This window comes from Podarcis vaucheri (genome assembly GCF_965113315.1).
Source record: "Podarcis vaucheri genome assembly, chromosome: 4".
Classification (NCBI taxonomy): domain Eukaryota; kingdom Metazoa; phylum Chordata; class Lepidosauria; order Squamata; family Lacertidae; genus Podarcis; species Podarcis vaucheri.
The window spans coordinates 2,873,552-2,886,179 of NC_138762.1; the positions used below are offsets into that span (position 1 = coordinate 2,873,552).

Consider the following 12,628-nt stretch of genomic DNA (forward strand, 5'->3'; position numbering starts at 1 on the left):
ATCTTGCACATAAACAACACATAAAGTGCAATAATATAGACGAGAGCCAGGGACTCTGTGGTGGGGGCAGGTGAGGGCCGTTTTGGCCCAGACTGGCCCCTGACCCTGAGACGCTGTTCGGTAACGCTGATTGGCTGAAACGGCAGCCTACTGACCCAGAGTTTGGGCGGCCGGTCTACTCATGATAAGGATAGGGCGAAGTGGAGCATTGTAAGAAAATTCATAGAAATAAAGGGGTTAGCGCTTCCTTATTTACAGAAGGCTATCGCTCTTTGGGGTGATGCCCCTCTAGAAGGGACATCTCCAGGCTTGGGGAATGGTATGTGCGTGTGTGTAGTGCTTGTGCAACACGATGTCATGAAGGGGGGGGATCTCCTGCTACAGTTCCCCCCTTCAGAGATAAGATTGTGAGGGAGGACACCGCACAATCCTTTTCTCCGCACAAGCTTAGTAAAAGTCTGATGTGCCATACCTAAGATCCGGGTCGCGTGCGGCTCCTTGGGGTTCCATCTCAATGAAAGTCGAAGGGGTTCCCGTCGGGATCATCCTATGAGAGGCAGTGGCGCGGGGGTGGAGAGACGGTGCTTGTGCAACACGATGTCATGAGGGGGGGGGGAATCTCCTGCTACAACACTCTGGTTGAATTGTATAATGAATGATTTTAGAGTGTTGTGTTGTGTTGTGTTGTGTTGTACTGTTGTACTGTTTTATTGTTGTTAGCCGCCCTGAGCCCGGCTTCGGCTGGGGAGGGCGGGATATAAATAAAATGTATAGTGTTTCTGTGGAAGCGCTAGGGTGGACATCTCGGGGGGTTGTTTCACTGTAGAAAGAGCCTTGTTCCATCCCAATTCCCATGGCATCCAAACTGCCCAGACCTGGAGCATCTCTTCCAAGGTTACAGAGTCAGGGGGACTGTGGAGAGCGGACCCCAATCCCACCTCCAGGCTTAGGATTCTCCAGCATTCTACATATCCGGCAGACATGGGAAGAGTCGAACAGAAGGTAGCTTGAAAGAGACAACAGCTTCACAGCTAGAGGGAATTCACAGAGAATCCTGTGATGGGCAGAGCAGGAATACCAGATAGGTGGGTTGGTAGGCAGAGAATAAAACAGTGTGATACCTGTATGCATTGATGAATATAAATGGTCAGATTTTTATTTTTTTTAAGAATGGGGAACTGAGGTAGGGCAACTGTTAGGTCCAGTGCTATTTTTCTGCTATTTTTCTGGAAAAAGAAGTTTCAGAACACCTCCCTCGTTTTCTTAGGATGGCAATGGCACCCACCCAAGAGGGGCCAGAACTGAGTTCCAGCAAGTTCTGGCTGGAAAAAAGACCCAGGTTAGGCCCATTAATAAGTGAGGCCAGCGTAACATACACAGGAATGGGAACTGACCACAAGACTAGTAAAAACCAGTTAAAGGGGAAATTAATGGCCGATTGTTAAAGAGAAAAACAACTCCAGATAAGGACTCTGCACTCTCCCCAAGTGATTTTACCCAACTGCCATCTGTCTTGGAACTATGACAACTGTTCTTGGTTGCCTGGATGAAGAGGGGTATATGTCTGACCACACCCATTTTGCCACAACCACCTCTGGGATGTGGCTCCCAGAAAGCTTTTGATAAGAAAATATGGCCCTGAGGCTGAAAAAGGGTCACCACCACTGAATAAATCCCTGCTTTTTCAGGACTGGAAACCCAGAATAACATGGCATCAAAAGTTCCAGATTTTATTAGGCCAGAGATATGATTAAAATTAGGAAAGAAACTTGACCATCATTTGTTAAAGCAGTCTATTACAGTATTACATACAGAGCAATATAAATATGTCATTTCTGTGTGCAACCTGAGAAACATGGAAGAGATGGAGGAATACTGTAGGTCCTCAGAAATCTCCACTAATTCCATTTCTGGATTTTCATGATCAAAACAAATATCTCCAGTACAAGGGGTGGACATCCAGGGGGTTGTTCTATGTTCAGGACCTTATTGAGTGGTGCTAACCCATCTTATAATAACCTTTGTGGATCCAGCTGAGGGGTCCTCAGTATGACTGACTCCAGATAGCTCAGGTATGATCATTTATAGGCAATCTTTTATGGAAGCAGGTGGTTCTTCAGTATCAGAAAGTGTATGAATCTTTTTTGTCTAACTCTGGAATGTATATAACAGGAGAACAACCAAGCCTTATGAGGAATGGCTGAGGCAATTTGGTATGTTTAACCTGGAAAAGAGGATATGATAGTAATCTTCAGCTATCTGAACGGCTGCCACATGGAAGATGGAGCAAGTTTATTTCCTGCTTCTCCAGAAGGTTGGATTCAAATGGCATGAAAGAAGATTCCAACTAAACATTTGGAGGAACTTTCTGACAGTAAGAGCAGTTTGATGGGAGAACAGACTTCGGAAGGTGGTGGACTCTCCTTCGTTGGAGATTTTTAAACAGAGGTCGGAGGACCACCCACCAGGGATTGTTCAGCGGTGATTCCAACAATGCATTAGGTTGGGCTGGGTGACCCCTGGGGTTTCCTTCCAGCTCTATGATTCTATGATTCCATGAGGCATTTGGAGCTTCAGGGTGGACCAACAACTGCAGGCAGGATTGATCAAAGATGGCATATAAACCTGTATGGACATTTGACACAACACAGCAGAGTTGTTAGAAGGGGAATGAAATGAGAAGCAGGACTGAGATTTGGATATGCTTCGAGGTTCAGGCTATGGGAAGTCGTAAAATCAAAATTACAATTCGGAAGACAATTTGATCTTTTTTATTTTAGTTTTTTATTTTTATTGGATTATGATTTGATATGTTAGTTGGAGGTTTTTTATTGGGAAATTAATATACACCCTAACAAAAAAAAAGAGGGGGAATGAAACAACATCAGCCAGCGTGGTGTAGTGGTTAAGAGCGGTGGACTCGTAATCTGGTGAACCGGGTTCGCTTCCCTGCTCCTCCACATGCAGCTGCTGGGTGACCTTGGGCTACTCACACTTCTCTGAAGTCTCTCAGCCTCACTCAACTTACAGAGTGTTTGTGGTGGGGGAGGAAGGGAAAGGAGATTGTGAGCAGCTTTGAGACTCCTTAGGTTAGTGATAAAGCGGGATATCAAATCCAAACTCCTCCTCCTCCTCCTCTTCTTCTTCTTCTTCTTCTTCTTCTTCTTCTTCTTCTTCTTCCTTTAGACAGGTGGTCTCCCCACCCCCACCCCCTTCCCAGTGCATCAATATGGAGATAGTGCTTCCCTTTGGTTTAAGCACTAGATGCTGGGAGTAAACATTTATTCATTCCACTGGTCACCTGTCTTGGTTCCTACTCAAACAGTACATGGACACTTCTACATAACTGTTGTTATTGTGTTTGTGATGTGCGTGGTTCATTTTGTCATGGATGCTTTAGCTGAGTTTCTTGCATTCAGAGGGCTGGACTAGATGTCCCTTGGGGTCCCTTTCAACTCTATAATTCTATGATTCATTCAAAACCAATAAAATGTTTGTAAAAGAAAAAAGAAAGATGATGGTTAGATCCAGTGCTTTTTTCCTGGGGGTACGCAGACCCCTAAATATTTTTTGAATCTTTGTCAGAATCTCCGTTCGGCCAAGCCGATAAGGCCTCATCTTCCTCTGAGCTGAGCCTTTGAAATCGCCTCCGACGTGTATAATGACCTGAGCCTTTGATAAGGCCTCAAGCCCATTCTATCCAGCAGGGTTCCCAGCACAGGGAAGAGACGAGAGGTTTGGTTACATTGTAAAGGGTTTTATTTCTAAACTACGCAGAACAGAAAAGACATCCTCTCTCTATGAAAGCAGAGAGCAACTGAACAAAGGAACAAAGGAAACAGGAAATCACTAACGTCACATCCCGTCTCCCTTTCCCGTGAGACTGCAAGGTCTCTGGAATCTAAACAGAGTCCTGGGACTCCACACAGCTGCAGTGGGAAACAGAAACTAACATCCTCCCCCTTTCTGTGAACACCACTGGGCAGCGTGTCAGTACATTATCAGTACAAACCCAATGTCTGTACATAGGTACAGTGTTGATCCTTCGGAACAACCTTAGACAATAAATCATCAGGAATTTCATTACCTGGCATGTAGGACACCGTTACGAGTCCTTTCTCAACACATTCTCTAGTATGTTGCAGCTTCAATTGCAAGTGCTTCGTGCTTTGCTTACAACCTTCAGAAGTCATAATCTGAATTGGACATTTGACAGGAATTCTCATGTCTTTACACAACTGTAACAACCATTCATAGGCGCCGACTCCATGGGGCCTGAGGGGGCCCGAGCCCCCTCAAAAATTCGTTTGGGGGGGCTTTGCCCCCCCAATAATCTCGGGCGCCCCTCCAGCAGAGCGCCGCCGCCCCTCCCCCAGCCCAAAATGCACAGGGTCGGGCTGCATGCCTCCTGCCCTCCCTCCCGAGCAAAAGCTCCACCCAATTTCCTTCGGAGCTGATTAATAGGCACAGCACGCTCTCCCCTATTCGCTCACGAGGAGGCGCCGCCACTTTATCTGCATATTCATGAGCTTATTTATTATTCATGAGCTTTCGCGGGCTCCCCCAATATTTTTTATAAGTCGGCGCCCCTGCAACCATTCACAATCCACAAGTGAATAAAACAATGCATTCAGTTCAGCTTCACAAGAACTTAAACTAATGTTGTTTGCTTCATACACGATCAATCAAATAGACCCTGGTTGTACATATAGCAAACTCCAGATGTGATTTTCCCGTCTGCAGTGTCACTTCCAAAACTCGCATCAGCAAATATCTCAAGACCACCAGACTTCTGATTGTTAAATGTCAGTCTGTAATGCATAGTGCCTTTCAAATAGTGTGCTAAGTGTTTCAGAGCTTTCCAATCCTTAACATGTAGGATTGTTGACTTGTCTGCTTAGCAAGTTACAGCTAACTGCAATGTCATGTCTTGAACATCTGGCAATGAAATTTAGTTTGCCTACCACACTTCTGTACAGTGTAGTGCCCGAAAATGCTCCTTCAGTGTCATCTACCTGATAACCTGTCGTCATTGGTGTGTCTACAGGATTAGCATCCATCAGATTTAGCTTGGTTAACACATCAGCAATTTTAGGTGACTGGTGTACTAGGACTTAAAGCTGCATCACATGATGGACACTTCAAGATGGTGGGGGCTGCTGAGCAGACTGCCAGAAGTTACACCCCGGGGAAAGCTGAAACAGTATCCCAGACCATGCAGGGATGTGTTCCTGAAACCGAAAGCTCCACAAAAGGGAGGTTTTTGGAGGAAGAGTGCACGAGGGGGGTGTTTCCTGTTCAGGGGGTGAAATCTCCAAAGCAGGAGGAGCAAGGGGAGTTGGCTGCCACGTCATCCCAACCATCACTGCAACCAGCAGGTGGCACTGCTGTGTTTGAAGCAGTGGAAAGTTTTTCCTGTGAGAAGTTTGGTCAGAGTCCAAACACCAGGATGATCTGCGCAGATGTGGTCACTAGCTGTTCCAGTACAAAGGCTAAGGCAAACCGTTGTGGAAGATGGAACTGGTTCACCATATTTACATCAAGAAGGGTCTGATCCACCAGTTGGGTGAAGACTCCTTGGAGGTGCAAAGTGTTGTGGAGTCTGGCACACTTCCCTGTGTTCCATTCAGCTTTCTGGACTTGTAGCGGAGTGTGCACAGCGCAAGCCGCTTAGTGTATAAGCTTGCAGAAGATAAAGAGTCCACATGCTGTTGTTCTAAACTAGCAGCTTTATTTACAGCAGAACAGTAAAAATAAACAAACCTTCCGAGACAGCAGTTATCTTGCTTCCTTGCTTGGCAGCAAAAGCGAAAGTCAGACAGAACAAAAAAACAGCTTCTCCAGAAGTTGGAGACAGCTCCTCCCCAGAACAGGCAGGACGATGGGTTCTGAGCTGTTAACCCTGTAAGCTCCGATTCCCCATCACACCCCCTCTCGTCCTGCACTGCTGGGGGCTCGTAAGTTTCACCACTTACCCCAAACACAGACCTTTACAGAACTCCCCATGATGCTGAAAGCTCAAAGGTTTCATGACCCCATCTGCCAGGTTCTTCTGGCTTGGACAGTACTGCAATCTCACCAAGCCTAACTGGATACTCTGACACACATTCTGGAAACGGATGTCTAGGTGTTTGGTTCTGCCCTTAAACTGCCCAGACTCTGCCAGCTTCAGACAGGGTTGATTGTCCTCCCACACCGTGATGGGCAAACAACAATCCCTGCAGATTTCTTGAACCAAACAAACATAGAATTCATATTCCCTACAAAGTTCAGACAGCGCACTGAATTCAGCTTCAGTAAAGGAAAGCGCAATAAGACTTTGTTTCCGGGTGTGATGGCCTGGGATTCGTATTCAGATGCTGAACCTGAGGAATCCCAACCTGCACAGGATTCCCCACCTCCAGAAGCAGCTGAGCCAGGGTTGGGGCATGAGCCTGAAAGGACCCCACCTGTGCTGGATCCTCAGGTGCAGGCACCAGCTGAGTCTGCTCTGGCTCCTGAGGTGATGGAGGACCCATTGCCTGCAGGTGCTCCACTCTCAGCCCCATCAAAGGAAGCCGGGGTTGCCTCTGGGTCAGGTAACCCTCCAGCCTTCCTGAGCTGCAGAGGCTCAGGGCAGAGAGGCAGAGGGAACTAAGTTCCCGCAGGAAGAGTGCTCGCCTCCTGGCCAGGAGAGACGAGCCTTTTGAGGATCAGGGCCGCCCTATGCCTTGGGACATATAAAAGGCAGCCAGCCCCAGTCCCAAGTTGCGGGAGCAACGTTGGTAGTTGTCAGTCCCTGCCTGAAGCCTGCCCTGCACACAGCTTCAACTTTAAGGGACTGCCTTCATATTGCTTCATCAACCATGGACTGGACTTAGACCTTGTCTAACTTGTCTCCATGGGTGTCCTGACCCCTGCATTCAGACATCCTGAACTTCTCAAGCCGTGATGCTGACTTGAATAAAATATTGGTGGGGGGCCAGGTAAGGCCCTCCTTGCACAATCAATCACATGATACATGCACATCATTTGAATGGCAATGCCTATAATGGCAGTGATTTTTTTAAAAAAGTAATATTTTGAGCCCGTAGTTCAATTTCCAGCAGCTCCCCTTGCCCCAGAGAACACTTCTAGCATTCCATCTCCCCTACCTGTGTCAGTTTTGTGACATGGGTCTCCAGCTGTTTTTGGACTACAACTCCCATCATCCCTAGCTAGCAGGACTAACGGGAAGGGATAACAGAAACTGTAGTCCAGGAGCTGCTGGGAACCCAAGTTTGGGAAACCCTGCTTCAAAGCAACTTTTGCGTTTGGCCTGCAAATATGGGACCTGTCCACTTTTGTATTTTCTTGTATTTTGATTTTCTTGTGACCTGTGTACATTATTTATTTATTTATTTATTTATTTATTGAGGGAAAATTCAAAGAGAAATTGTATGGCAAGTTGTGGAAGAATAAAAGGTTGTGTTTGGGGGGGGAAACCCTGGGGCGTGGCCCCCTCAGATATTTTATTGGGGGACAAAGACCCCATGGGCTTTAAGAGTTGGTGCCTAGTCCCTACACCCACAGGTCTCAGGAATGTTACAACATAAAAACACAAGATAAAAACACAAAACCAATGTTAATCAGCCAAAGGTGGAGATTTGTCTGGTTCCTAAAGATGTTTAATGCTTTTTCCGACCTTTGTATAGATTCTTTGATGGAAAGTGAGATTGGAGCTCCTCCAGAAGCTCTTTCCACATTCCACACACTAATATGTTTTCTCCCCAGTATGAATTCTTTGATGCGAAGTGAGATTGGAGCTTTCAGTGAAGCTCTTTCCACATTCCACACACTGATAGGGTTTCTCCCCTGTATGAATTCTCTGATGGGAAGTGAGATGGGAGCTCTGACTGAAGCTCTTTCCACATTCCACACACTGATAGGGTTTCTCCCCTGTATGAATTCTCTGATGGGAAGTGAGATGGGAGCTCTGACTGAAGCTCTTTCCACATTCCACACACTGATAGGGTTTCTCCCCTGTATGAATTCTCTGATGGGAAGTGAGATGGGAGCTCTTCCTGAAGCTCTGTCCACATTCCACACACTGATAGGGTTTCTCCCCTGTATGAATTCTTTGATGGGAAGTGAGATCAGAGCTCTGACTGAAGCTCTTTCCACATTCCACACACTGATAGGGTTTCTGCCCTGTATGAATTCTCTGATGGGAAGTGAGATTGGAGCTATCAGTGAAGCTCTTTCCACATTCCACACACTGATAGGGTTTCTGCCCTGTATGAATTCTCTGATGGGAAGTGAGATTGGAGCTATCAGTGAAGCTCTTTCCACATTCCACACACTGATAGGGTTTCTGCCCTGTATGAATTCTTTGATGGGAAGTGAGATTGGAGCTATAAGTGAAGCTCTTTCCACATTCCACACACTGATAGGGTTTCTCCCCAGTATGAATTCTTTGATGGGAAGTGAGAGAGGAGCTCTTCCTGAAGCTCTTTCCACATTCCACACACTGATAGGGTTTCTCCCCTGTATGAATTCTTTGATGGGAAGTGAGATCAGAGCTCTGACTGAAGCTCTTTCCACATTCCACACACTGATAGGGTTTCTCCCCTGTATGAATTCTCTGATGGGAAGTGAGATGGGAGCTCTGACTGAAGCTCTTTCCACATTCCACACACTGATAGGGTTTCTGCCCTGTATGAATTCTTTGATGGGAAGTGAGTTTGGAGCTCTTCCTGAAGCTCTTTCCACATTCCACACACTGATAGGGTTTCTGCCCTGTATGAATTCTGTGATGGGAAGTGAGACTGTGTCTGCGACTGAAGCTCTTTCCACATTCCACACACTGATAGGGTTTCTCCCCTGTATGAATTCTTTGATGGGAAGTGAGAGAGGAGCTTTCAGTGAAGCTCTTTCCACATTCCACACACTGATAGGGTTTCTCCCCAGTATGAATTCTTTGATGCAAAGTGAGATTGGAGCTCTGACTGAAGCTCTTTCCACATTCCACACACTGATAGGGTTTCTCCCCTGTATGAATTCTTTGATGCAAAGTGAGATTGGAGCTCTTACTGAAGCTCTTTCCACATTCCACACACTGATAGGGTTTCTCCCCAGTATGAATTCTTTGATGGGAAGTGAGTTTGGAGCTATGAACGAAGCTCTTTCCACATTCCACACACTGATAGGGTTTCTCCCCAGTATGAATTCTTTGATGCGAAGTGAGAGTGGAGCTTTCAGTGAAGCTCTTTCCACATTCCACACACTGATAGGGTTTCTCCCCAGTATGAATTCTTTGATGGGAAGTGAGAGAGGAGCTCTTCCTGAAGCTCTTTCCACATTCCACACACTGATAGGGTTTCTCCCCTGTATGAATTCTTTGATGGGAAGTGAGATCAGAGCTCTGACTGAAGCTCTTTCCACATTCCACACACTGATAGGGTTTCTCCCCAGTATGAATTCTTTGATGCGAAGTGAGTTTGGAGCTATAAGTGAAGCTCTTTCCACATTCCACACACTGATAGGGTTTCTCCCCAGTATGAATTCTTTGATGGGAAGTGAGTTTGGAGCTCTTACTGAAGCTCTTTCCACATTCCGCAAACTGATAGGGTTTCTCCCCTGTATGAATTCTCTGATGGGAAGTGAGATCGGTGCTCCTACTGAAGCTCTTTCCACATTCCACGCACTGATAGGGTTTCTCCCCTGTATGAATTCTCTGATGCCTAGTGAGAGAGGAGCCCTGACTGAAGCTCTTTCCACATTCCATGCACTGATAGGGTTTCTCCCCTGTATGAATTCTCTGATGCTTAGTGAGATCCGAGCTCGAACTGAAGCTCTTTCCACTTTCCACACACTGATAGAGTTTCTTTCCAAGGATATTTTGTTGATGGGAAGTGGAATGGGAGCGCTGACTGCAGCTTTCTCCACACTCCAAATTTTCACGTGGCTTTTCCTCTCTGGGGATTTTATCGTGGTCACCTTTGTTCTTGATTTCATCATAATCTGCAATGGAGACAAAAAGGGATTAGAGCCTCAAGAACAAATGGAGAAGAAATTAAGGGAGTTCAGTGTGTGTTTCTTACCTTTGTTGTTTGTCAATAACTAATATATTTATTATCAGATTTTGTTGAGTTGTTGACTGCTGCTTTGTTTGCTATAGAGTAGTGGCCAAAATTGTGGAAGACTTTTGCAGAAAAGTGTATTTCAGAGGTTTGATGGCTCATAACACTGCTTCTTTTGGAGTAATATCATACAATTATGTATCAACGGAAATTGTTCATTTACCCATATTCTATCTAATGTTATAGCCAAAAAACCAGAAAAAGGAAGCACAACTTGCTTAGGTTGACTGTGTGTCTTTTTGTGGTTGGTTTTTTTGTGTTCTTGTAAAACATAATAAAATTATAGAAATGGCACAAAGAGTTGACTGGTCATCCAGAAAGCGATGTAAAATTGTACTGTTTAATGAACAATGCTACAGTTATGAAGAAACTGATGAAAGATAAGGAAAAACTTAACCAGACTGGCCATTATATATTTTTGAAGAGGTATCAGGAGACTTAGTCACTATAAAATCAGACCGGTAAAGGCAGGGAAAGGTGCACAAAGGCAAGTAACGATGGACGAGTGGAGAGACTGTCCCTACATGACAGAAGAAAATCATCTGGGTGTATACAAGATGACATGGCGCAATTTAATGTGAAGTTGAGTGCAAGGACTGGTCAAAATGTTATAATTCTAAGGAATAAGCCATTGTCATCTCACAACCAAAGGTTGAAAAGATTAAACCCATGTTAACTGGACAGCTGAACAATGGAACAGTGTTATTTGGAGCAATGAGACCCAAATCAGATAAGATTTACATCCACTTGCATTACACCGACCACGAAACACTCAGCGGTTGTATGGCAGCAAAAGGTGTGGGCAAAATTTACATCATTAATGGGGATGTAAATGCCCTAAAATGCATAAATGAAAGACTTGCGCGCAAACTGAAGCGTTCCTCAGGTGATCTTTTTCCAGATGCTGAAGCACGTTGTCAGGGAACTGCCCTCGGTTCAGGAGGGAGAGAGGAAAAGCCGAATGGATTATAGAGAGCCTCCAGGGATAGTGGGAAGCAGCTCCTCTTCAACGGAGGAGAATAAAGACGCCTCCAGTGGAGCGGCGCTGCAGGAGTCGGAAGAGGCAAGACAGTGCCAGGACAACTTGCCTGGGCAAAGTGGGGAGGAGAGGGGTCCTCTGTTACCCACACCCTCCTTGCGCAGAAAGCATCCGCGCAGAGAGGGGAGGTGCAGACTGGGAGTCAAGAAGCTGCTTTGCTGGGCAAAGTTTAGGAACCGCCCACTCACGGATTCTGCCAACGACTGAGCCAGCCACGGGAGAGTGGCGCTCCGGATGGATAAGGTTTATTTTGGCAGCAAAAGCAAGGCTTCACAGCTAAGCAGGGAGATATTTGCCTGTTTGCTCTCGAGCAACCCATTGGAAACATCACACACACACACACACATATATATATTCTATTTTCTATTTCAACAGGATTCCGCTCCATGTCGTGTTGCTGCTGTGTGCAAAAGGTGCTTTCAAGATAAAGATATTTCACTGCCGGAATGGCCTGGGAATAGCCCAAACTTTAACCCAATCAGAAATCTATGGAGCCGACTAAAGAAACTTGTTAGTCAGAAGCAACCCAGCAATAAAGTCCAATTAACAGAGGCAATAATTTAATCTTGGTTTCACTTTATTACAGCTGCAGTACTAAAAACTTGGTTCATATCATGGGAAGGCATTGTAAGGCCGTAATTAAAGCTAAAGGTTGCCAATGGGTATGACTGCTGTTCTCATAAATACTCCTTCATAAAAGTTCTTTCATTACATTCTTCATTAGATTATCCTTCACTGCTATATAATTTTATGGTATTACTCCACACAAAAGTGGTGTTATGAGCCATCAAACCTCAGAAATACACTTTTCACAAAAGGTTTCCACAATTTTGGCTACTAGGAGAAGTTCACTTTAAAGTTAATGTTCTATTTATATGGGATCAGACTATTATTTATGTTTCATGTTTATATATGTGTTGGAATCTGCCCAGAGTGGCTTGGGCAACCCAGCCAAATGGGCAGGGTATAAATAAAAAATATTATTATTTGGATTTGTAACTGGCTTGGATTTGTAACTGGCTGACTGACCGAACCCAAAGAGTGCTCATCAATGGTTCCTCTTCATCCTGGAGAAGAGTGACTAGTGGGGTGCCACAGGGTTCTGTCTTGGGCCCGGTCTTATTCAACATCTTTATCAACGACTTGGATGATGGACTCAAGGGCATCCTGATCAAATTTGCAGATGACATCAAACTGGGAGGGGTGGCTAACACCCCAGAGGACAGGATCACACTTCAAAACGACCTTGACAGATTAGAGAACTGGGCCAAAACAAACAAGATGAATTTTAACAGGGAGAAATGTAAAGTATTGCACTTGGGCAAAAAAAATGAGAGGCACAAATACAAGATGGGTGACACCTGGCTTGAGAGCAGTACATGTGAAAAGGATCTAGGAGTCTTGGTTGACCACAAACTTGACATGAGCCAACAGTGTGACGTGGCAGCTAAAAAAGCCAATGCAATTCTGGGCTGCATCAATAGGAGTA

The 12,628-nt window shown here is 45.4% G+C and overlaps 2 protein-coding genes across 5 annotated transcripts in view; one reads left to right on the forward strand and one right to left on the reverse strand.

Moving 5' to 3' along the window:
- LOC309530282 (uncharacterized protein) overlaps positions 1-12,628 on the forward strand; it is a 487,095-nt gene that overhangs the window by 188,128 nt on the left and 286,339 nt on the right. The gene's annotated exons all lie outside the window — the stretch shown is intronic.
- Positions 1-12,628, reverse strand: part of LOC309530302 (uncharacterized protein) — a 218,749-nt gene that overhangs the window by 74,077 nt on the left and 132,044 nt on the right. For 3 of the 4 annotated variants that reach the window (XM_082219098.1, XM_082219100.1, XM_082219099.1), the window contains one exon: positions 7,597-9,981. In XM_082219098.1, the coding sequence (XP_082075224.1) occupies positions 7,733-9,981 (2,249 nt within the window). In that variant the 3' untranslated portion in view covers positions 7,597-7,732. Of the gene's footprint in view, positions 1-7,151; positions 9,982-12,628 lie in introns of those variants that run through there. The other variant, XR_014218746.1, reaches the window with a different exon arrangement.